The 21,896-nt window shown below is 40.7% G+C and overlaps 1 protein-coding gene and 1 long non-coding RNA gene across 3 annotated transcripts in view; one reads left to right on the top strand and one right to left on the bottom strand.

Annotated features, from left to right (window-relative positions):
• Window positions 1–1,001: 1,001 nt before the first annotated feature.
• Window positions 1,002–16,939, bottom strand: LOC140739462 (uncharacterized). 2 transcript variants are annotated; one of them, XM_073067782.1, is made up of 4 exons: window positions 16,432–16,939; window positions 6,065–6,278; window positions 3,426–3,474; window positions 1,002–1,639 (listed from the first exon to the last, which is right to left on the bottom strand). In XM_073067782.1, the coding sequence occupies exons 1-4, from the start codon at window positions 16,773–16,775 to the stop codon at window positions 1,146–1,148; spliced, it is 1,101 nt and encodes a 366-aa protein (XP_072923883.1). In that variant the 5' UTR covers window positions 16,776–16,939; the 3' UTR covers window positions 1,002–1,145. The 2 variants fall into 2 exon arrangements, with proteins under 2 accessions (XP_072923883.1, XP_072923885.1); XM_073067784.1 differs by having other exon boundaries at window positions 16,552–16,939.
• A 1,159-nt stretch (window positions 16,940–18,098) lies between these two features.
• Window positions 18,099–21,896, top strand: part of LOC140739613 (uncharacterized) — a 116,498-nt gene continuing 112,700 nt past the window's right edge. Inside the window, exon 1 of the long non-coding RNA XR_012101690.1 lies at window positions 18,099–18,250. This is a non-coding gene — a long non-coding RNA (uncharacterized lncRNA). The remainder of the gene's footprint in view (window positions 18,251–21,896) is intronic.

Genomic DNA, 21,896 nt, shown 5'->3' with positions numbered 1-21,896 from the left:
TGACAGACCTCTTTGTGGGCAAGTGTTTTGGAGACAGCAATCACAATTGCCTAATGCCAGATCCAGTAAGGCCTCACCTCCAGTTACATATAGTGTCAGGACACACCTAATAAACTTCCTCTAAAACTTCTGTACTGATGTACCAATCAATATTGAGGAAGTTAGTCACTCATGACAATTCCTCTCATTGTCTGCACCTTCCAAAAATATGCCTACTTATCTGCTCATCAGTGGTTATTAGGAAGGCCTATAGAGTGCTTCCAATAACGTGACTACTCTTCCTGTTTCTGATTTCTACTCACGCTTTCCCGATGCCCTCCCTTTCTACAGTTGTGATACTTTCCATGATTAGCAAAACCAAATCCCAGCCTTTTTTTCCCACCTCCCCCTTTCCATTTTGGGGCAGATTAACCCTGGAACGTAACGCAGCCAATATTGCCCTTGTGATAGACAAATCTGTACTGGCCACATCATAATTCCACATACAGATCCAACATGGAATTTCTCTAAGTTCATCACCTTTTTTAATATTAGCATTAAACATTTTATAACTCATCAAAGTGACTGCATTTAACCCATCCAGGTGATTGACTCCCTCAGTCTCTCTGTCCACTGAATTTACCTTTACACTCACTGTTCTATCATCTGACCTAACACTCTGGTTCTCACCACCACCCCCCCCCCCCCCTTCGCCAACCTAACTTAAATCCGCCCCACTAGCTCTAGCAAGGTCATTGGTCCTTCTTTCCTTTTGAACAGGTCATATCTTTACCTCTAATACTGACCAACTCCAACAAAGGCCATTCTGCATTGACAGTTATTATGGACTGGTGTCAATCAGCTAATTATCCAATCAGGTATCAACTAACAGTATGCAAAAGTGCTCTAGGTGAAATTGAACAAGACCCAAGACACACCTCTTTAAAAATCTGTTTCTTGCTCCAAGCCTCTGCTGTTAATATGGTTGCATATTAATGAAAAGACAAGAAAAAAGATAGAACTGGTGCATGGTTTCACTTTATTTAACACATGTAAAGACAGGATCATCTGGGTGTTCTGTCACAATCTGCCATGATTTATTACCCTTTTTTTGGTAATTTCAACAGACTGTGGTGTTTTGAGTGCATATGGACAATCTAAAGCTATTACCTGCTTCTTAACTCAGCATTCCGAAAGCACTGGGCACAACAGGTTGGTGGCTTTATTCTCAATCTCTCAATTGCACTATCCTGACCTTCACCAGCTAACATGAAAGATGTTAAGATCAACTTATCATCAAACCTAGAGGGTTTTAAGAACTCTACTGGATGGTTATAAGATGTTAAAATATTGCCTGGGTTTGTTTCTATTTTGGGTAGCTCAGGTGCAACAGCAGTTTCTAATGTTTTGTTATGGTCAGTGTCTTTAGTTTCCAGCTTCACAGCTGTTGTTTCCTCCAGGTTCATAGCAGATGGCTCAGATTTATCTTCTACAAAGGAGGAGTTTTCTTTCCTCAACTTCACCTTAGTGTGCACATCATCTCCAGAGTTTTTATGGAAACTGTGAAAAGGATAAGGATGAACCTCAGGCTCAGTTTGATTGTTTGCTTCTGCTGAATTAAATGTTGCATTTATTTCATCTCTGGAGTCCATGTGAGCAACTGTGTAATGAAAAAAATATATGAAATGAAGTAGCTCTTTTTCTGGAGCTTTATAAAACTATTATTTACAAATGTTAACAGTTCCTTCCCAAACCAAAATCTGAACTTCTCTGTTTACTAATTACAACTTTACTAAGTTCAAAACAGCATAAGGCATTCCAATTTATCATTTTCTTATGAGGAATGATTTGTTTATTTTAACCATACACATCCCATGCCATTTAGCTTCTTAAGCAGCTGGCTAGAAGTATTACAAATATATTCCCAGTCCTCCAGTGATATTAACTAGAGATTAGGATAGCTGATCTTTGTGTTTTGTTTTCTATAGAGGACAAACTTGTTCTCCGGGCAGCGGCAATGTCAATCACTACTTTCTAGATAAAACAGGGGTACCTTAGGGAAAGGTTTCTGGTGGGCAGTCCAATTTCACTTCTCGTTAGAATGGCTATTGGGGTATTTCATCCTCATTTATTCAGGATGAACTCCTGCTATTTAGATCTGGGTAATAAAGGCATTGAAAGAGATGGAAATGGAAACAGAGATAGGTGCTTATAGATCTGAATTTGTAGAATGCCAGCATCTTCTCCCAGGCCAACTTCCCTAATTATACTCAATCAACTCCTTTGGGCAGGCCACAGTGTCTGCACACCTGATTCCTGAAATAGTCACTGTAATTCAAAGTTCAGCATGAAAGGAATAACAAGGCAAACAGAAAAAAAGATTCAAGGATGGGCTCAAATGCTCTCTGGAGAAATGAAACATCCTCACTGATTCTTGGGAATTTGTGGCCCATATATGCTTAAAGTGGAGAAGAAGAATTCAGCATGGTAATGAGAATCATCAGTTTGTGCATTGGAAACCCAATGTAAATGATGAAGCAACACACACAAAATGCTAGGGGAACTCAGCAGGCCAGGCAGCATCTATGGATAAAAATACAGTCGAGGTTTTGGGCTGAAACCCTTTGGCAAGACTGGAGAAAATAAGCTGAGGAGTAGATTTGAAAGGTAGGTGTAGGGGACAGAGAAGCACCAGGTGATGAGTGAAACTTAGAGAGGGAGGGATGAAGCAAAGAGCTAGGAAGTTGATTGATGAAAAAGGCAGAAGGCTACAGAAGAAAGAAAAGCAGGGTGGAGAAGCAGCAGAGTCCTTATCCTGACAGTGGAGGAGACCATGGAAGGAAATAACAGAATGGGAATGGGAAGTGGAATTAAAACATGTAGCCACTGGGAGATGCCATTTGTTCTGGAGGACGGATGGGATAGGGCCACACTTAGGTTGGAGGAACAACACCTTATATTCCGTCCGGGTAGCCTGCAACTTGATGGCATGAACATAGATTTCTCAAACTTCCAGTAATGCTTACACTCCCACCCCCCACCTTCACCATTTCCCATCCCCCGTCCCTCTCTCATGTTATCTCCTTGCCTGCCCATCACCTCCTTCTGGTGCTCCTCCCCTCCTTTTTTTCTTTCTTCCATGGCCTTCAGTCTCTTTCACCAATCAACTTCCTAGCTCTTTGCTTTATCCCTCCCCCTCAAAGTTTCACTTATTGCCGGGTGTTTCTCTCTCCACTCCCAACTTTCAAACGTACACTTTTCCTGGCCTGCTGTTCCTCCAGCATTTTGGGTATGTTGCTCTGATTTCCAGCATTTGCAGAGTTTCTCTTGTTTGTAAATGATGGAAGGAATGAACCACCTGATAAACAACCCATCCTGGTAGACACCACTTGACTCAGCTGAAGTAAGAAGCTTGGAGGGAACTGTAAATTTCTCAGGTTTCTTACCATAACTATGTGATTTCGACATTCTCCCATTTCTGTGATGTTTCAAGCTCTATTCAATAAAGCACAAAATTAGTTTAAAAGTTTTAGGATCTGCCAAACAGGCAAAGGATACTTTAACATCTTGTATGTTTCAATGTGACTTTCTATTATGCTAACTGCATTATCTCCCTCATTGCATTAAATTTTGCATCTCAACTGAGTCTAAAAAAGGGTTTTGAAGAATAATGCTCTGGTTTGCCCTCATCCCCAGAGGGTAAGTAGGATTAGCACTTTATAGATGGGATGCAGGTTTAGAAAACCCATAATTCATTTTTAGGTTTGCCCTCTTAGAAGGAGTAAATATGATTAGGGTACACTTTCTTGATGGCTATCCAGCATTCCATATTAAAAAATTGGGCTATGTAAATGGAAAATAATAGTGTTCCCCTTGTCATCTAACCAGAATACCAATCAGAAATAATCATAGACCCTATACTATACGTAATAATGTTATTAATACTCTGCAGGTTTGTTGACTTGGATGTGCAAGGATTGCGCATCAAGCCGTACTGTTGTGGGGGTGGGAGGGCAAGTCAGGATTCTTACTCTGTGAATGTGTTCTTGCGTGTGACTGCTGGGATTGTATTTTGGCATCTTGACCCCATGACAATGCTTTCTCATTGGCTGTATGGTTGAATAGCAATTAAACTTGAATTGAATTGAAAGCAGACACACACTTCAACGAGTGACTGATGAAGTTCATTTCAAAGTATTGTAGACATACCAGTTTGCTAAGTTCATTCAGCAGGACTCAAATTAGAAACAGTCTAAAGTTCAAACTATTGCAGGGTGTTTGCACCCAACCTGAGATCTCTTACACCAAGTGATAATAGCAATTTTCCCTTAACAGTGAAGATTTTTAATATATTGGTACTTTTTTAGACATCCAATTCAACAGCAATCCCACACAAACTGGACCAACATCTCTACTCCCACAGTATCCAACTTTCTCAGGGCCCCAGAGGCACTGCAGCACCACCTGTTTCAACTTCAACACTTCAAAAAGGAACAATTTCTAGAATTAAGCTTTAAGTTGGACAGGAACTCATAAAGGAACACTAATTTATTAGTGTTTACTATGAGCAATGCCATTTTCGATATCTCTCATTCATCCTGAACTGATGACTGTGGATTCAAAAACACCTATAGTGGCATTTTATGCCTTGGGAGTTTTGCCAACTAATCATATACTATAGACTCCCCCTGCTAAAAGTGAAAATACTGATGTATTCCCCTCATGGCAGGAAGAAGCACAATTCATATTTTCTGCCCAGAAGAATACATAAGCAATATTCAATTCCAAAAAATGGGTACACCTGGATATGCTCCTCCCTTAATTCCCACATCCAGTTCGGAAGAGAAAAAAATCTTGCTTGAACTATCAAGGTTAAAAGAATATTTTGGCAGGGACCAGCATTAGCTCCATAGAAGGGAGCAGCACGACTTTTGCCCTTACAAATAAAATTTTAGTGAAAATTAATAAAATCAAAAAGCAGAAAATAATAACAGGATATTTTCATAGCTTCACATTGTGCATTACAGTAAAAATCCAGATAAAATTACCTAGAATTTTTGTTACACTATTGGGTAATAACTAAAAAGTGTTGATTATTCATTAACAGGATTGACATCAATGGTCCAGATAATCTATCAGTTCTGCATGGTTGGAACTTTGCTGATGCTGGATGGGTAGATTATGTGGACATTCAATGTAACTCTTATTAACAGGAGAAATTTACTGGCTTTTAAGATGTTACATAATAATACAATAATTTTCCAGCCAATCTGATATTACAGAGAATGTGGGAACCGGAGCCCTGATGAATTTCAAGCGAATGTGAGAATGGGGGCTCTACTGAGTTTCTAAAGAGCACAGGATCCATCACTAAGGACCTTCACCATACAAGACATGCCCATTTCTCATTATTGCTATCAGAAGGTAGCACAGGAACCTAATGACGCACTCTCAATGTTTTAGGAGCAGCTTCTTTTCCCCTTGTGTTCAAGGGTTCATAGAATGGTCTATAATCCTATCAACACTACCCCACTATTTTGTTATCTTTTTGCACATTTTATTATTTATATATTTCTTATTGTAGCCTAGAACAATTTTTGGTAGTGGACAGTACTGCTTCTGCAAACCAACAAAGTTCACAACATTTGTTGACATTAATAAACCTCATTCTCATACTAACCCTGGGTCTGACTGAGTTTCAAGGGCGAGAAGGAACTACGTTCTAGTAAGTTTCAAAAATTCATGAGCTGTGGTCTTGGTGAGTTTCAAAGGAGCATGAGAACTGGCTTCCCAATGAACTTCATGGCAGTATCAAAGCCAGGGTACCATTGACTTTCAAGGGAGTGCAGGAAATAACACCTGCTGAGCCAGTCACTGACCTACTTGGGGGGGGGGGGGTCTTAGGAACAATACGATAGACTACCCAAGTTTTACCGTACTCCCAATTTGTTAAATCCAATACTTAATATTCTATATAGTGTTATTCTTCTTCTCAAAGCCAATTACACCAAAATACCAACTCTATTCTGCACAACTTGAAGATGCAATGCAGGGGAAAGAAAAGAATTACAAGTTATTTACTCACAGTGCTGGGCCCTTCATTTGGTAAAATCTCATGAGACATTCCATACTTTAAGGAAGCAACTTTATCCTTAAACTTATTGAACACAGACTGAGGTCTAGCTGTGGACAGCTCATATGCACTTGCTGTCATGTTGTCACGTAGGAACTGAAAAGCAAGCTGGAGCTGGCCTCTATCTTTTGCCACTTTGTTTGGCTTTGACTGAAGATCATACCATCTGTAAGAAACATGTAAACAAACAATGACTTTATTTTTTTAAACAGAGCAAGCACAATTTCCACATAAATATCAATTCTATATGAAAATCCCATGCCAGATGCAGTCCTTAACATCATAGCAAATGCTATTCTCAAGAAAAACTCTGCTGTTTATCATTTACTGTTTACTCAGAAACTTGCCAACAAAATGTTTTACAATCTCCAGATGACAAGTCCCTCCACCCCCAAATGTTTTTCACTTAAAAATATGACTTTAACATTTTATTGACTCACATGTAAAGAAAATAACATTAAACATATTATTTTTTAAATCCTTGTGCTGGTTTGGTACTGAGCTTCCGCAAAATTTACAGATGATTTATTTCAAGTTTATGCTTAAGCAAATGTACAGCTGTATGCTATTTCCAACAGTTGAGAAATTAGATGCATAAATAAATACACAAGTACAAATATGACACCTTTGCCTAGAAACTGGATTTAAAAAGATTAGGTGCAAATGTATTTTTTTTTTGGTTGTATGAAGAGGTCTTGTCCACTGGAACATTGAATTGGATACTTCCCATGATGAATTCTTGCTAATACTTCTGTCACTTCTCCCTTGCACCATATTTTGTATGCATTCTGATATCATGAGACCATTTTAATATTCACAATAAAATAAGGAGCAAATCATGCAGAAACCTGGCAACTAGATTGAATTATTTTTCTTCAAAACGCACTGCTTCTGGTTTAAAAATCTCCCTCTCCCCAATGTTATTTTAATTTAAAATGTTATAGCTGATAGCATTGAACACAGATCACAGCACCTGTATAATGCTTTATGCTTTTAAGTGTGGCCTTAATTGTGATTTCATTTACCTTTTCTTCTGGTCACCTGCATTCTAGTACATGTGGTGGTGGTTGGGTGGGGGAAATGGGCTATGCAGGGCAAAAATCTCCTTCAGGAGACTACGCTGGTATTTTTCCTTTCATCTTCATTCTTGTTTTCTCTATTCTGATGCTCAGACCTCACCTCCTAACCGCAGTACGACCCATTCCCGCCCAACACGGTTTCAATTTCCCTCTTTTGCACTGGCGGACTCTGGGCTAATTCCAATGCAGTATGTGACATGACAACTGCTTGCTTAGTGGGCAACCACAATCTGTCAATATAAAAATTTAAGGTAGTATTACAACTAACCCTAATGGCACCGTCCAATTTGCTCCAAGTGTCACACGCAAAAAAAGGGGGAAAATTCAATATCTAAGTAACAGACTCTCATTAAAAACCATTTATCATCAGACTTTACTCTGCCAGGAACTCCATGCTTTGAATAGGAAACACAAAGTACACTGCAGATGCTGTGGTCAAATCAACACGTACAAAAGCTGGATGAACTCAGCAGGTCGGGCAGCATCCGTTGAAATGAGCAGTCAACGTTTCCGGCTGAGACCCTTTGTCCTGCTCATTTCAACAGATGCTGCCCAGCCTGCTGAGTTCATCCAGCTTTTGTATGTGTTGCTTTGAATAGGGCTGGGAGAAGAGACAGATTTTTTTCCCTGAAATGTAGCTCTTGTAGCTTTTTATCTGAGAAAACGGCTAATTTTAAAAATCTGTTTGGGGGGGGGGGGGGTGGAACAGACAATTTTTAATTTTTCTAAAGACCTAACCGGATAAAAGTCCTGAAAAATGACCAAAAAATATTGAACAATGGATGAAGTGATATTCAAATGACTTTTTTTGGGGGGGGGGAGATTAGGATGGGGTGACTCCAGTCCCTCCCTTGATATTGTTTTAATTAATTGATTAATTGAAATACAGCATGGAATAGGCACTTCCAGCCTCGCTGCCCAGCAACCACAAATTTAATCCCAGTCTAGTCACAGGACAATTTACAATGTCCACTAACTGGTATGCCTTTGGATTGTGGGAGGAAACAGGAGCGCCCAGAGAAAACCCACAAATTGCAATGTGAGGATATATAGACTCCTTACAAATGACACTGGAAGTGAACTTCGAACTCCAGTTCCCCGAGCTGTAAGTGTTATACTAACTGCCACACTACCATGGCACTGTGATAATAAAATGCCTTTTATGAAAATGTCACGATAAGTACTAACTTTAGCAAGCATTGTGAGTAACAGATGGATAGGCATAGTAGGAGAGAATAGCAAATCAATACACAAAGCTTCATAGCTTTAAAGACCTCCATTAAATGTACAGTAGAACTTTTCCCAGTACAAGTTCTTACTTCTATCTATCCCTGGCATCTTCCCACAAATTTAAGAAGTCTTGTCTCTGTATACTGTCTTTAATCACCTTTGTTCAGAGACAGCTTTCAAAATTGTACACTGAAGCTTAACAAATATTTTGTGTAAAATTATTATTGCATTTATTCAAGGTGTTTTTCCCAGAATAGTGGGTACCCTCTTGCCTTTCAATCAGAAAAGACGAGGGGTCAAACTTAGTTCCAGGTACTTGAGCACAGATTCACAGCTGACATGGGCTATACTATAAAAAGTGGCACTTTTTGGAACAGACTTTAAACCAGCACTCATTTTTCTTCTGAGACAGATGTATTGACAAAGAATGAGCTAGAATTGCTATGTCACAAGAGATCATTCAGCTAAGTGTACAATTCCCAGTAGAGCAATTCTGTCAAGTCCATTCTTTCTCCATAACCTTAAATAATATTCTCTCTTACCTGCCCATCAAATTCCTTTGAAGGTACTGATTGACATTGTTTCCACCAGTCTTTTAACAAGTGAATTAGCTCTATAAAGAAATAGCCTTCTGGAATTTCACAATTATGAGATCATTCTGCTTTTTTTTCCAAAAGACTGTGTGAATGAATAAGTCATGACTATAATAGTGTGCAAGGAATAAACCAATTCAGAACATTTCCTCTTGTGTTCTACTCACACAACATCAAACTACACTGGGTTTAGTAAAAAATTAATATTAACATATTGGAACATATCAATACCATATGTAACCTAGATTCAACAGCTGAAAGAGTGTGGTATGAATCAAAACAAGCTTCCATAAAGGAACAAATGGAGTCCAAAACAGATAGTTTCAAATTGAGTCAATTAATTAGATAGTTTGAAATGCCATAAGTTAGGTAAATTAGAAATAAAAATATTTGTTAAAATACAGCATATTCAATCAAGACTTATAAAGAGAAGTAATTTATGATTTTAGATATGACTGAAGCGGTGGAGAATGCCTTTGATGGTTTATTAAGTAATGTTGCTTGTAATGAACTGATTGTTTATGTAGAAGAATAATTGCATAATTAGGTTAATATAATTTATGACGAATCTGATCAAAATTGGCTGAGTTATTACATACAAAGTGAAAAGATATCAACTGTAACTTTGGATGATTGTTTCTTTGCAACTAAATATTGAAGTTAACTCTTAATACATCCCAGCCTTGTATGAAGCATTATTAGTAGAAAGCAGTACATATATAATTATATATTAAAATACATGATTGGGTTTGTACAGTGGATTAAGCAATTTATATACTGAGATATGGCGACTTTTGCTCTCTACTCATCATTAATTATACAAATCCAATTAAGCAATTATATTTCTACATAAACAATCAGTTCATTACAAATAATGTATTACTCAATAAATCATCAAGGGCATTCTCCATAGCTTCAGTCAGATAGCAGTAATCCTGATCAGTCAAAAAATCTGGTTTGTACCCTATTAAATGAAAAAGTTGCCACTATAAAATTAATTATCAGACTCCATCAAAAAATGTGAGTGATATAAAGGTCCTAATTTGCTGAATTTAACACCTACCTTACTAAATAAAAATCTGAAACAATACTGTATAAACTTAATTATATTTAATAAAAAATCAGCTCCTTACTACTCAATGCCCTGACAAATATACTGGGCTTCCAATTGGTAACCTTACCAAGAAACTATAAATTGATAAAAAATGTTATGTTATTGAGACCAATATTCGCCCTGGCTGATGATTTATGAATTACAATAGATCATAGCTTTGCCCTATTAAATAAGCAGGAAATCCACGTCTTTACTACAAAATATTAAGTTAACCAGAACTGATAAAATTTTATATTAACAACAGAAATACAAGATATTAAATTACTTTGAATCCAGATCAAATTTCAATGACTTTTATTGGCAACTGTGCACACATAGGTATTAAGTGAGAATATCGTTAAGTTCTACAGTTTAGTCTGTAAGAATGATCAATATTTTTAAATTGTCAAGCTGTGAAAATATATTGTAGCAGTCCATTTCATTAAAATCTGAAATTGAAATGACAGCTACAAACAATGCGTTCTAAGATTCTGGAGTCTTCTAGAAACAAAAGAAGCTTCCCAGTCTACTGTGACAAGCAAGGTGGGAATAAAATTTTGGGAACAAGTGGCTCATGCCTGTGCACGTGTTTCAGGAGTATCCACCCATATAATCCAACAAATAAGGACTTCTCTTTATGTTGGGATAAACCAGGAGACAGCAAAAGCTTGTGTTTGAACCTTTCTTTTCAAGCTGTGGGTTCCAAACTGGCAGTGGGGACCTAAAAATTAGTTAACAGAAGTTACAATTATTAAGGTCAGAATTACCAAAAATTACAGGGGGATCTTGCTAATTCAGGGGTCACCAAACTTTTTTGCACCGTGGACTGGTTTAATATTGACAATATTCTTGCGGACCGGCGGGGGGCGGCGTGGGTGTTAATATTGACTGGAATATAGGTGATAAGTCAACTATAAATCACTTATAAATGGTTAATACACTCAATTTAATTTCTGAAAGGGTTTATCTAATGAATTTAATATTAAACACACAGCACATATTTTCCTCACATGAATATAGTGATAAGTCAATTATAACTCACTTATGAGTCAATAGCATAACATTTTAAGTAACGTTTGGATATTAAACACACAGCGCATATTTTCCTCGTATTAACATATAAAATTATTGCAACACACCAGTGAGAGGACAAGGTAAGGGCCAGAGGTCCCTGTGCCGGGGCTGCGGTGGTTGCAGTCCGGAGAGAGCGACCGACCGACCAAGCGGAGTGCGACAGGGCACATGCCCACCCCCCCTATCGGCTGACAAAAGTTTGGCTCGAGGGATGATTTTCAGTAGATCACAGCAAAGTAGCTGCTCTGCTACTTACGAAACCCTGAGCCTGAATTAGGTCATCAGCAAATATTTTAGCACCGGGTTCCCCACGAACATTTGGTGTGCTAAACAGGTTTAGGTGGCGCCCATCTGTCCGTGCTCCAGACCAGTAGCAACGGTACTTCTCGCCGGCCAGTTACCTGATGCCAACCAGTGATCCTTGGCGCTAGGTTATCACTGTGTTTAGACAACTGATTACCTCGCGTGGGTAATGACTTCCCATGCGTAATGACCTCCCGCGCATTCAAGTTCAACAGTGGGCGTGACAGGGAATGAGGAAAGATGCAGCTAAATCATATCGTTTCTTCGTGGCACATGCTTTGCGGTCTGGTGGTTGGGGACCACTGTGCTAAGTAAGCCGCGAACTGGCAAATACAGTTCAATCCAGATGAATGAAAGGTGTTGCATTTTTGAAAGTCCAACTAGCATAGGACTTAAGAGTAAATCTTAGTGCCCTGGGAAGTGGTGTAAAACAGAGGAACTAGGAGTACAGCTTCACAGCCAGCTGAAAGTGTCATTACAGATAAGATTACAGTAGCTGTTTGGCATGCTGCCCTTCGTCAGTTGGGGCATAGGGGTGGTAAAGTAGGTTCAAAGTTAATTTATCAGCAAAGTACATATATGTCACCTGAGATTCATTTTCTTGTGGGCATTCACAGTAAATACAAAGAAACACGATAGAATCAATGAAAAAACACACAAAAATGGACAATCAACCAATGTGCAAAAGACAACAAACTGCGCAAGTACAAAAAGAAAACAAAATAATAATAAATATCTGAAACATGATTGTTTAGAATCCTTGAAAGTCCATAGGTTGTGGAATCAGTTCAGGGATGGAGTGAGTGAAGTGTTCCCTCTGGTTCAAGAGCCTGATGGCTGAAGCAAAATAACTGTTGCTGAACCTGATGGTGCAGGAGTTGAGGCCCTTGTACATCCTTCCTGATGGCTGTAGTGAGAAGAGAGCATGGTCTGGGTGGTGAGGATTATTGATGATGGATGCTGCTTTCCTGCAATAGCGCTCTTTGTAGATGTGCTCAATAGTGGGGAGGGGGGAGCTTTACCTGTGATGGACTGGGCTGTATCTACTTCTTTTGGGAGGCTTTTGCATTCAAGGGCATTGATGTTTCCATTACAGGCCACGAAGCAACCAGTCAGTATACTCTCTACCACACATATAAAGAATCATGTCAAATTTTCAGATGACATGCTGAATTTTCACAAATTTCTTATGAAGGTGCTGAAGTGCCTTCACTGTAATTGCACTTATGTGCTGAGCCCAGGACAGGTTCTCTGAAATGATAACATTGAGGAATTTAAAGCTGCTGACCCTCTCCACCTTTGATCCTCCAATGAGGACTGGCTCATGAACCTCCGACTTCCTCCTCCAAGACAATAATCAGCTTCTCAGTCTTGCGAACATTGAGTGAGAGGTTGTTGTTGTGGCACCACTCAGTCACAAGTGTAAATAGAGTAGATCAGGAGGCTAAGCACAGTATCTTCTGCTGTACCTATGCTGTGGAGATGTTGTCACCAATCCAAACTGACTGGAGTCAGCATACAGAGAGGAGGTGCAGCAGCTAACAGACTGGCACACAGCCAACAAACTGTCTCTGAATGTGAACAAAAGAGATGGTTGTTGACTTCAGGAGGGCACAGAGCGACCGCTCTCCGCTGAACATCGACGGCTCCTTGATAGAGATCATTAGGAGCACCAAATTTCTTGGTGTTCACCTGGTGGAGAATCTCACCTGGTCCCTCAACACCAGCTCCATAGCAAAGAAAGCCCAGCAGCGTCTCTACTTTCTGCAAAGGCTGAGGAAAGTCCATCTCCCACCCCCCATCCTCATCACATTCTACAGAGGATGTATTGAGAGCATCCTGAGCAGCTGCATTACTGCCTGGTTCAGAAATTGCACCATCTCGGATCACAAAACCCTGCAGCAGATAAGTGAGGTCAGCTGAAAAGATCATCAGGGTCTCTCTTCCTGCCATTACAGACATTTACACTACACGCTGCATCTGCAAAGCAAACAGCATTATGAAGGGCTCCATGCACTCCTCATACCAACTCTTCTCCCTCCTGCCATCTGGGAAAAGGCACCAAAGCATTTGGGCTCCCACGGCCAGACTATGTAAGTTTCTTCCCCCGAGCCATCAGACTCCTCAATACCCAGAGCCTGGATTGACACCAACTTACTGCTCTCTACTGTGCCTATTGTATTATTACTTATTCTAATGCTTGCACTGTTTTGTGCACTTCATGCAGCCCTGGGTAGGCCTGTAGTCTAGTGTAGTTTTTTTTTTTCTGTGTTGTTTTTACGTAATTCAGTGTAGTTTTTGTATTGTTTTACATAGCACCATGGTCCTGAAAAATGTTGTCTCGTTTTTACTGTGTACTGTACCAGCAGTTATGGTCAAAATGACAAATAAAAGTGACCTGACTTGAAATGAGGAAATCAAGGATCCAGTTGTTCAAGCAGGTATTGGGGGCAAGATCTTGATCAGATTTGAGGTAATAATAGTTTTTGGCATGCTGCCCTTCATCAGTCAGAGCACTGAGTGTAAGAGTGGGGATGTTAAGTTGCAGTAGTGCAAAATGTTGATGAGATCGCACTTGGAGAATTGTGTACAGTTTGGTCACTCTTTTAAGAAAGGTGTAATTAAGCTGAAAAATGTGCGAAGAAAATATATGAGAATGTTGACAGGACTCAAGAGTTTGAGTTGTAGGCAGACTAGGGCTTCATTCCTTGTCGTATAGGAAGGTGATCTTAGATAGGTGTATAAGAACGGGCATAAATATGGTGAATGCACAGTCTATTTCTCTGGGAGAAACTGAAAACTACTGGACCCTCCCCTTAAAACTATTTAAAATGAACCTGAGGGGCAACTTATTCATACAGAGGGTAATGAATATACAGAGCAAAATGCCAGAGAAAATATTTGGGCAGGCACAATAAAGACTTTCAAATAACTATATGGATCAGAAATGAGATGCGCAATGTGTTTGTGAAAAATTGTACAGCAGGTTTGTTTTACTGTGAATGTTTGTTATGGACCCCATGGTTAATAACAAAGATTGCGTGCTACCAAGGAACAGCATAAGATAATGCTGAATTTCTGAAGGCTGCAGACATTGAAGAGGGTCCCCCAATCCATCCCATTTGAAAGGGTCAAAGGGTTTGGTGAATTTGAAACAGGCTATGTTGCTCCGTCATTTTTCTTGGAATTGGAAGTGAAAATCATGTCCGTTGTAGATGACACTGTTTTTCAATTCTGTGCATCTTCCCCCCCCCCCCCCCCCCCCTCCCCACATACATAGAAGAGGGATACGCACTATGTACTGGCCATCTCCTCATTATGCCTCACTCAGTATGCCAATGTCAATATACACTATTCCTGCATTATGATGATAAGAGTGACATTCATGTCTATTCTTATTAGAATTATTCACGAGGGTCCTGACATTCAGATTGGAAACTTCCAATTCAGGAGTTCGTTTCCTGTATGTGATTTTTTTAAAAAAGTAAAGTAACTGTTGTACACCAGAATTTACAAGGCATTTACAGAGCACGATCTTGATGCAGTGACAAAGGAAACAGGAGACCAAGCTCGACAGCATTTAAATTACTGCACATGCTTTGGTGGACATGTGTAGATGCTGCCCAGCACACTACTACTTGTGCACACTGAAGCATTTGCCCATCATCTCCCTCCTGGCTACTCATTCCTTTCTTGCCCACACTCGTGCCCGAGTTCATACCAGGCTTCAGTCAAGGATCTGGCCTCACACCGAACAGCCCTTGTTCTGGACACACAGTTCAGCTTCCACACTTAACCACAGCAAACCCAGAATCTGTCCACACACTAGCCACATTCTGATCCCAGGAATTCATGCCTGTAACCAGTTTGATCACTGAATCCGGCCACAATTAATCTATGTTCTTTTCCCTGGCTTTACTGCACGTTAAACATTATGTGGGCGGCATGGCAGTGCAGTGATTAGCGCAACGCTATTATAGCGCCAATGACCTAGGTTCAATTCCACTGCTGTCTGTAAGGAGTATGTTCTCCCTGTCAATGCAAGATTTCCTCCAGATGCTCCAGTATCCTTACACATTCTAAAGATGAACTGGTTAGAGAACACATTTCACTAGATGTCCTGATGTACATGTGCCAAATAAAGCTAACCTTTAAAAACCACATTCTTGTCCCTGGCTCTGGCTGCACGACAAACCATATTCTGATCACTGACTCTAGCCATATGCAACTGACCACAGCATCCTCTGCACGTCAAACCACTTTGGTCCATCCAGAACTAAGAAATTATATACTTGCACTCATGGGAGTATCAAAAGTGATCTTCTTTGAAATAAATATACTGACAGGCTTGAAAGTGTGGAGGCTTAGAATTGTTTCCCCAAGTGAGGTTATCTAGAATTAGGGCATATCATTTCAGAATAAAGAGCTGTTAATTTCTGACAGGTGAAGAGGACTCTTTTCCCTGAGGATCCCAAATCATGAATTACTGAATAAATTCATAGTAGAGGTTGACAAATATTCAATCTGTAAGAATAAAGAGGTACAAAGTGGTTATGATTAAATGTTTTTGAATAACGCATTCAATAGGCAGAATAGCCTATTAGTTCTGGTTTCTCATGCCTTTTGCATTGTTATGCATATTATAAAAATAGAACCACTGAATAAGCAAAACAATTTAAGTTTTTTTTACATACAGTAGGCAGTTACATAACACGTCTGCATATCACTGAGGTCTACATTTTTAGGCGACGGGTGTATCACCCCAACCATAACCCAGTTGCAAAAACTACTCCTACGAGCCCCCCTCCCCGGTTAGTTCACTCTCAAAATCTATGTCGGCGAGTTATAACCATCTACAGAAGGTTAGGGGAAATGAAGGAATTGGAGACACGGGTGACAATGGAGCTGGAGAAAATGCGGGAATTTTCATTCAAGAGCGGGGCTTACTCGTTCTTCCTCCTGCTCTTGTTCTGGTAAAGCTCAGCGATGGGCACGCTGATGTGACCCAGAAAGCTATCGACAGGTAGCCGCGGGTTATTGTGTTTGACGGTCAGGTGTAGTGTCCACCTGTCGGAGTTGTCAAGGACGAGGGGCAGCTGTAAGGTGCACTCCTCCTTCCACTCGGGGTTCAGCGTGCCTCCCTGCACCGAGGTCATGTACTTCTCCGGGCCCAGGCGGATCACCGTGTAGCAGTTGTTCAGGCCTCTCCTGCCCTTTGCCTTCAGGTTCCTCGCGCCGATAACCGTCACTCGCAGGTGCGTCGGGAACCAGTCCCGCTCGATGGAAGACATGGGAATCGGAGGAAGACAGAGCGGGGATGTAATTAACACGGGCACGGGCGCCGGCCGTCTACTAACGGAGACCTTTCAACGAAACATGGCCTACTGGGCCCGCCACGTTAGCTTCGGCCTGCTGCCTTCACGCCTGCGCCGCGCGGCTCCTCGCTGCTTGTGACGTCACACGTCACCCAGCCGCGTCGCGCGCATTCATTCCCCGTTCCCTCCCCCCACCCCAGCTGACGTCATGCGTGACTTCACGCGCCGCTGCTGCGCGTGCCGTCTCCCCGGAGCTGGTCCTTGGTTTCGCGCAAGCGCGCTCGGCCGTTTTCCTCCTCATTCGACGGATGAGATGCGGACTGGTTGTGTATTCGGTTATTTCATTTGTGTGGAACTCCATCGTGTTTAGTACCAAAAATCCATAATAACAGAAAAAAAGAATGGTTTCTAATGGCTCAATATTGTTCGTGTCTTCACAGTGACTGATAGGCGTGGGATCATTGCTCCCTGGAACAAAAATAGCAAGTACTTTCATTAAAGAATTATGACCCACCTCGATGGATATGAAACATCGAAATAAGCAATTTGGCCTGCTACAATGCCGCCCTAACCGCTTACTTTCCTAAACGCCCTATCAAAAGAGTTGCGATGCGCACTTTCGATAATCAAGGTCGAACTGAAATGTTAACTCTATATCCTCGTTCGCAGAGACTGGCTAAGAACATCCGAGACGTGATGTTTTGATGTCCAGCTGCCTGTTTAATGTCAATTAAAATAATGGAAGGTATAGTGCAAGTTCTATGCCCAATTTTTAAAAAAAAACATGCTTGGGGCTGCAGAAATTAATTTCAGGCGGGAGTCTATTGAAAAAGAATCTAATACTTTCTGCCCAGATTCCAATAAAGATCTTAGGGTGCAAACAGTGAATAATATTTCATTACAAGCCTTTTATTTCAACACGGAAGCTAATTTTGCCAAAAATTTGATAGTTTGTTGCCAAGAGCATAGACTGGGGCAAGTTTACAGGAAAAAGAAAACAAAATCTGAGGTTTGAAAACTAGGATAAACATTATAAGCGTCTGAGACTTATAATGTGACTTAAGCCCCGCACAACCACTATGTATATTACCATCGTACATCTTATGTGTAACACACTTCTTTTAAATTTGGAGATATAGCATGATTACAGGCCTTAGTACTATCAAGCTCCAGACTAAAACAGAGTTGAGGTTAGTTGGTAGATATTCATTTCGAGTTAATGGAGTATGTTTAAGTTTAGTAATTACTGGTATTTATGTGTACTGAGTTTAAATAGAAAAGCCTGGCTGCCAATTATCTTGGACCTTCTCACCAACGAACCAAGACTTCATTCTGTGAAGAGGCTGTGCAGCTGGTGTGCAATGGCAATCCTCTGTTAAAAGAACTCATGTTGGGATAAGACCTACGGTACTTCTTTCAGCTGGAAGTGAATTTTGATTGTGAGGCACTGGGTAAGAGAAAGGTTTCTTTGTATCGGAAGTTCAAGTGCAAAGGAAATATTGAAAATACAACTTAAACTTTATAACACAAATAAAATGGAATGAAGAGGAGAACCGAGAAAAATGCAGAGTTTTGTTTTATTATAAACATCTGTTTTAAATAAATGGGGTAATGACATGTTGTTCTGAGATATTCTATCAGTAATGTTCTGGTTCTGCGATAATTTATCTCTAACCATTTTGTCATGCACGTTTTCAACCAGTAGCAGGTCTTTCACAGTTTTACGAGAGCTAATTTTTTTTCTGGAACATAAAAACAGCCATTCTTCTTTTACCTCTGGGAATGGATTATTTCAGATCAAGTGTTGCTTGATAGCACTCTTGGACTTTGTTAATGATTAAGAGATGGCAGACAGACAATAATTGGGTAGTTTGAATTTGTGAACAGGATATGCTTGGCAGACTTTTCAATTTGCTGAGTAAGTGTCCGTACGGAATCAATTGTATTGGTATGGCGTAGCTAAGGGCAAAACAGTGTGCAAGTGATTCTTTAATACTGAAGTTGAGAAGTTTTGTTCGTCCATAGCCTTTGCTTAAAAAAGTAAGTATGCTCAGCTGTTCTTCGATGTCCCTGGTATGAATAGAAATGACTGAAGAGCAATCACTGCCATCACTGATACTGGAACTCCTTTGAGATTGAGAAGAATTGCTTACTTAGTTCAATTGACTGAAAGTGGTTGCAGATGTCCCTGTCTTAGCATTTACACCCAAGAACTAGGCTCTGTTTTTGTAAAAGGTAAAGATGTTCATGGAGTCTTTAAGTCTTGTTAGTTTCTTAATCCATTTAATTTTTCTGTACAATGGATCTTTGACCCAATCATTGTGGGAAATAGTAAACTCTCTACAGAATGCTAAATTCACTGACTATTTTTCAAATGGATTTGTATTGAAGCATCACAATCTTGCTATCTCATCTACTGGGCTGTCAGGTATACTTCTGGAGTTTACTTTTGCACAATACATATTTTGGGGTTCATTAACAGGTTTAATGGAAAGGGATGAAGAATACGCTAGTCCATGACATTACAGACTACAGTTTGTACAACTCTGTGGCGGCTGATCAATGTACTGCAATTCCTATGCTCAAAGTGAGCTGTAAGTTCATTTGTTTTTCCAGTGTTTGGAGTGTGTTTAAACTAGTTTGGAAGGAGGGTCGTAATCTGAAAGGAGAGAATCAAAACTGCAAATGGAAATTGGGGAAAAGGTAAAGCAAAGCACAGGTGAAATCAAACTTATTTAAATAAATAATGTTAGGAGCAAGATAAATGAATTAATTGCACAGATTGAAGTAAATAGGTATGAGTTATTGTCATAATGAACCTATGCTTTCAGAGTGAAGAAACCTGCAAGCTAGGTGTTTGTGATGCTTGATGCGCAAGGATGAGCAAAAGGCTGCAGGCCCAGATGGTGTCAGCCCCAGGGTGCTCAAAGCCTGTGCCCCCCAGCTATGTGAAGTACTTCACCATGTCTTCTACCTGAGCCTGGGTCTCCAGAGGGTTCCTGTGCTGTGGAAGACGTCCTGCCTCGTCCCTGTACCGAAGACGCCGTGCTCCAGTGGCTCCAATGACTACAGACCGGTGGCATTGACCTCCCACATCATGAAGACCCTGGAGAGACTTGTTCTAGAGCAGCTCTGGCCTATGGTTAGGCCACACTTAGACCCCCTCCAGTTCGCCTATCAGCCCCAACTAAGGGTTGAGGATGCCATCGTCTACCTGCTGAACCATGTATACGCCCACCTGGACAAGCCGGCGAACACTGTGAGGGTCATGTTTTTTTGACTTCTCCAGTGTGTTCAACACCATCCGCCCTGCTCTGCTGGGTGAGAAACTGACAGTGATGCAGGTGGATGCTTCCCTGGTGCCATGGATTATTGATTACCTGACTGGCAGACCACAGTACGTGTGCTTGCAACACTGTGTGTCAGACAGAGTGGTCAGCAGCACTGGGGCTCCACAGGGGACTGTCCTGTCTCCCTTTCTCTTCACCATCTACACCTCAGACTTCAACTACTGCACAGAGTCTTGCCATCTTCAGAAGTTTTCTGATGACTCTGCCATAGTTGGATGCATCAGCAAGGGAGATGAGGCTGAGTACAGGGTTACGGTGGGAAACTTTGTCACATGGTGTGAACAGAATCATCTGCAGTTTAATGTGAAAAAGACTAAGGAGCTGGTGGTGGACCTGAGGAGGGCTAAGGCACCGGTGACCCCTGTTTCCATCCAAGGGGTCGGTGTGGACATGGTGGAGGATTACCAATACCTGGGGATACGAATTGACAATAAACTGGACTGGTCAAAGAACACTGAGGCTGTCTACAAGAAGGGTCGGAGCCGTCTCTACTTTCTGAGGAGACTGAGGTCCTTTAACATCTGCCGGTCGATGCAGAGGATGTTCTACAAGTCTGTGGTGGCCAGTGCTATCATGTTTGCTGTTGTGTGCTGGGGCAACAGCCTGAGGGTAGCAGACACTAACAGAATCAACAAACTCATTCGTAAGGCCAGTGATGTTGTGGGGGTGGAACTGGACTCTCTGACGGTGGTGTCTGAAAAGAGGATGCTGTCCAAGTTGCATGCCATCTTGGACAATGTCTCCCATCTACTCCATAATGTACTGGTTAGGCACAGGAGTACGTTCAGCCAGAGACCCATTCCACCGAGATGTAACACTGAGCGTCATAGGAAGTCATTCCTGCCTGTGGCCAACAAACTTTACAACTCCTCCCTCGGAGTGTCAGACACCCTAAGCCAATAGGCTGGTCCTGGACTTATTTCCACTTGGAATAATTTACTTATTATTATTTATGGTTTTATATTGCTATATTTCTACACTATCCTTGGTTGGTATGACTGTAATGAAACCCAATTTCCCTTGGGATCAATAAAGTATGTCTGTCTGAAAAGGAGATGCAGCAGTGCTGAAAGTAAGAGAAGTGATCAGTACAGATGGGAATGTTAACCTCGTTTGGCAATCATATAGAATTAGTATCTGGAATAAATTATTATTTATTTATAGGCCACTAAACTGTAGCTGCAATGTTCACCTAGGCTTAAAACAAGTAATCAGAGTTGCCTGTAAGAAGGGTAATACGGATCTTTGACAGCTTCTGTAGTATTTGTATCTACCCACCACCCCTAGCAGCACATTCCAGGCATTCACCACACTCTGTAAAAAGAAAACTTGCTCTGCACATCTCCTTTGAAATCAACCCCCTCACCTTAAATAAATGCCTTTTGGTATTACACATTTCAAACCTGGAAAATGATGCTGGCTGTCGGTTCTGTCTATACCTCTCATAATCTTACCTCTCACAGATCGCCTCTCAGCCTCTCCAGTTCCATAGAGGACAACCCATGTTGGCCCAACTTCTCCTTATAGTACAGTGTATTTCTATGTTATATTGACTATCCTGTTGTACATACTATTTATTATAAATTACTATAAATAGTACATTGCACATTTAAATGGAGATGTAACTTAAAAGATTTTTACTCCTCATGTACATGAAGGATGTAAGTAATAAAGTCAAATCAATTCAATGCCTTCTAAACTGGGCAGCATCCTGGTAAACCTTTTGTGAACCCTCTCCAAAGCCTCA

This window comes from Hemitrygon akajei, chromosome 15 (assembly GCF_048418815.1).
Source record: "Hemitrygon akajei chromosome 15, sHemAka1.3, whole genome shotgun sequence".
Taxonomy (NCBI): domain Eukaryota; kingdom Metazoa; phylum Chordata; class Chondrichthyes; order Myliobatiformes; family Dasyatidae; genus Hemitrygon; species Hemitrygon akajei.
The sequence above is the reverse complement of the archived record's forward strand: the minus strand, read 5'-3'. Positions and strand labels throughout refer to the sequence as shown.